Source organism: Priapulus caudatus, unplaced genomic scaffold (genome assembly GCF_000485595.1).
Source record: "Priapulus caudatus unplaced genomic scaffold, Priapulus_caudatus-5.0.1 Scaffold3364, whole genome shotgun sequence".
NCBI lineage: Eukaryota > Metazoa > Priapulida > Priapulimorpha > Priapulimorphida > Priapulidae > Priapulus > Priapulus caudatus.
The window spans coordinates 8116-11515 of record NW_014580425.1 but is presented as its reverse complement, the minus strand read 5'-3'; the positions used below and the strand labels follow the sequence as shown (position 1 = coordinate 11515).

Below are 3400 nucleotides of genomic sequence, written 5' to 3'. Positions count from 1 at the left end.
CCTTGTCCGCTGCATTTGCCATTGTCACTGAGATGTACTAACGGCGGTCTTCTGATCCAATCTCATGGGCTAGTGGCTTCATAAACCACAAAACTTGCCGACTGGTTTCGCATTACACTCCCACAGCAGCGGAAAATGGCGCAGCAGGAGCCAACCTAAGGATGCGTTGCAGCGAATCTGAAATCTAACACGGCGCTGCGATATCTGAAGCGGATCAAAGCTTGAAAATGGTCACACACGAGCTTGATTAAACAAGGAAAAGTCTTTGCCTGGCGAGCAGTATGCACAACCGCACAGAGTCCGATACAAACGGTTAGCAAGGAACCAACTTTCCACTCTTATCATCAACGACGAGCAGCCGAGCAGACGATAGATTTCTATTTTCTGCGCGCGGGTGGAGCTTGAAGAAACCAGGCGGCAGCACCATCCAGTCATCGATTAAAAACATTTACTCGATCGCCATGACTTGGTACAGTGTCAGTGGGTATACCAGAGCACGTATAAAAGAATATAGATTAAGTAGGCCTAATATAGATTGACAATTTGCAATTGATAAGTTTGCTCTGGCTTATGCAGGATTGAAGCTTAATTCTGACTGACTTGATGCAATGGAGGCAATATTAAATTATGAACGCAAGGAGGAGGACGATCTCTATAATCTACTGGGGTGTGATGAACGATCAACGGTAAGCAAGTGAAGTAGCCTATACTGTTTAGGAATCAATAACCAGCTAGTGTATTTTAACGTAATGAAGACAGTAAATATGACAACGTACTAACATGGTGGCGACACACACTCCTGCCAGGGTGGTTCACGTCCCATCTGGTTATGTGACGACTTCCCAATAACTGGAGACAGGTCCAGTACTAGTAGTAGTACTAATACTAAGCCAATATTGCCAATAAATCGTGCACTAGGAATTTATTGTTGGTTCAAGGTCCACCAGTTACGTGGTGTTCCTACACCATACAAGGGATTACGTCTCGAGGAAATTCACTTTCCTGATCAGCAGGTATTGAACTGATAGCACAATACTAGTTTTAATAGCGCTCGATGCGAAAACTGGACACGCCAACGACTGGACCACTGCGGTTCTCGTTTCAGACGGAGCAGATTTCCGCGGAGTACAGGGCGAGGGTGCTGGACTGCCACCCCGATAAGAACCAGGACGACCCCAAGGCTGGTGAGAACTTTTGTAACGAGTTTCCAAATTCAAAAAAAAGAAAAAAGATTCAAGATTCGAATATGAATGATGATGGTGAACTCAGACCAGCGAAGGCCTGTTTTTCGCTTCACTAATGGAAACGAGCAACAATTTACGCATAAAGGCTTTTAGTTATATCTAATATATTATATATAATCATATTCATTTCAATTAATTTAATGAGTGGACAAAATAATAAGTTTTTCCTTCGCTCCCACTAATATCCTCTAACATCCTCTCGCTTTGAATTTTATAAAAAAAGTATAATTAAATTAATTTTTTCTGTTTTTTTTAATTGCTCTTGCTGTTATTCACGATGTCCTCTTGTTTGTTGTGCAGCGGAGACGTTTCGGCGGCTGCAGCGAGCGAGGGACGTTCTTACCGACGCAAAGTTGCGCGCCAGCTACGACAGGTGGCGCCTCAGCGGCATCGCGATTCCCTACGAGCGGTGGATGGCGATGTCTGGGTCCGTGCACGCGGTGAGTCTAGCTAGCTATATAGTCCACGCGGTGAGTCTAGCTGGCTATAGTGCACGCGGTGAGTCTAGCTAGCTATAGTCCACGCGGTGAGTCTAGCTAGCTATAGTCCACGCGGTGAGTCTAGCTAGCTATAGTGCACGCGGTGAGTCTAGCTAGCTATATAGTCCACGCGGTGATCGAGTCTAGCTGGTCCACGCGTGACACAGGTCCGATAAATTCATTTATCATCGTTTCAGTCGGAGTCGCGGCGTTCCGGAACTTAAAACTACGTAACCACGAAACGTGAAATTGGCGTACAACAGCATTATAACGCCCTGTTCACCTCACCCTGCTGCATCAGCTTCGGCCGCGCATCCCCCCCCCCCGCCACCGTCGTTCGCTGACGATGTCATTCGTTACAGTCCATGCACTGGGCGACGAGGACGAAAAAAGATGCTGCCATCGAGTCAGCAGGCAGCAGCGACGCAGCCTCGCACGCAGCGGAGCAAGTGCCAGCAGGGGGCGTCACTGCTGCCGGGCAGCGCCTACCCGCCGGCTCTCTCTCGGGTGAGCCTCAGACTCCTACTTCCTCACTGGTCTCGAGTCGGACCGGTCTATACTCACTGTTAAGGTCGCATGCTGAAACTAGAGGGAGGGCATCCCCGCCCCCTTTTTTAGGGGGGGGGGAACGAACGAGGCAGAGGTGTGTGCGTGCGTCCGTTAGCGATTCCCTGAGCTGCTCATGTTGCCAATTCCTGCAGATGATTAATGTTTGATATGATCAGGAGCATCATTACATAGACACTCTATCTCTATCGAAAATCGATCAATTATATCAATATCATGACACGTCTGATCTCATCCCAGTGTAGTTTTATATCGTACAACTGAAATCTTTCCAAAAAATTGTCGAAAACAGAACATCAGTTTGCATCTCAAGGAAGTTAGTGTTTCGCATTCAAGAAGCTTAGAAATCAAAATATTGTAGACGTCTGTTATGTGTTTTCCTGATTCGTTTGTTCTGTTCTGTTGGCAGGAGTGACTTCAGTCGACGTTGTAAACGTGAGATGGGAGCGGGCATCGGCTCACAATTCAATGTTGAGCAAGTTTCGCAATTATGAGATATAGGTTTGTAACAACCTGTTGCTTGAATGAATGTATGCGAAGGCAGCTATGATAGATGTCTATTCATTTCTCAGGTTGAAAACGATGGTTTCTAGCATTCCTGTATCATGTGCTATGAGGGTAGTATTGTGAACATATATGTATATTGGAAATTTATTATCGATATACGATATACACGGATTGATGGTTGTATGAATGGGGTTGATTGATACTTACCTATGGTAATAAGATTTTGAAAAAATGTAATATTACTTCAGATGGCAGCTATTGTGCAGAGTTGGAGTGTATATTGTGCAACACTTACAGAGATGCTTTATTTTATATTTTATTTCTATTTTGTGCAGGCAACAGATGGCAGCACAGTGTTGTTTTTATTCTGTGTATAATAAAATTAACACATTACTGGATACTACTACTAGTAGCAAATAGTGAGATGCCATGTGAGGAAAAAAACTTGCAATTACCAGAACGTTATTCTAAGTTTTACACAAAGTTATACTGTCAAAGTATAAGTCAAAATGTGTTGAATTATTAAATATATATATATAATTTTTCGCTACATATATGTATGGGGCAGAATACTAATTGACATTTTTCGTTAAGTGTAGAATG

General features: G+C 44.1%; 1 protein-coding gene across 1 annotated transcript; it reads left to right on the top strand.

Annotated features, from left to right (window-relative positions):
* The first annotated feature begins 466 nt into the window (after window positions 1-466).
* On the top strand, window positions 467-3394 carry LOC106819408 (dnaJ homolog subfamily C member 12-like). The gene is made up of 5 exons (XM_014824050.1): window positions 467-686; window positions 1106-1184; window positions 1545-1684; window positions 2086-2230; window positions 2700-3394. The coding sequence occupies exons 1-5, from the start codon at window positions 609-611 to the stop codon at window positions 2789-2791; spliced, it is 534 nt and encodes a 177-aa protein (XP_014679536.1). The 5' UTR covers window positions 467-608; the 3' UTR covers window positions 2792-3394.
* The last annotated feature ends 6 nt before the right edge of the window (window positions 3395-3400 follow it).

Excerpts from the sequence above, each read along its gene's own strand:
- LOC106819408 (XM_014824050.1), top strand. The coding sequence starts at position 609 with ATGGAGGCAATATTAAATTATGAACGCAAGGAGGAGGACGATCTCTAT. Across the intron at positions 687-1,105 it reads GGTGTGATGAACGATCAACG|ACGGAGCAGATTTCCGCGGA; the intron begins GTAAGCAAGTGA and ends TTCTCGTTTCAG. Across the intron at positions 1,685-2,085 it reads TGTCTGGGTCCGTGCACGCG|TCCATGCACTGGGCGACGAG; the intron begins GTGAGTCTAGCT and ends CATTCGTTACAG.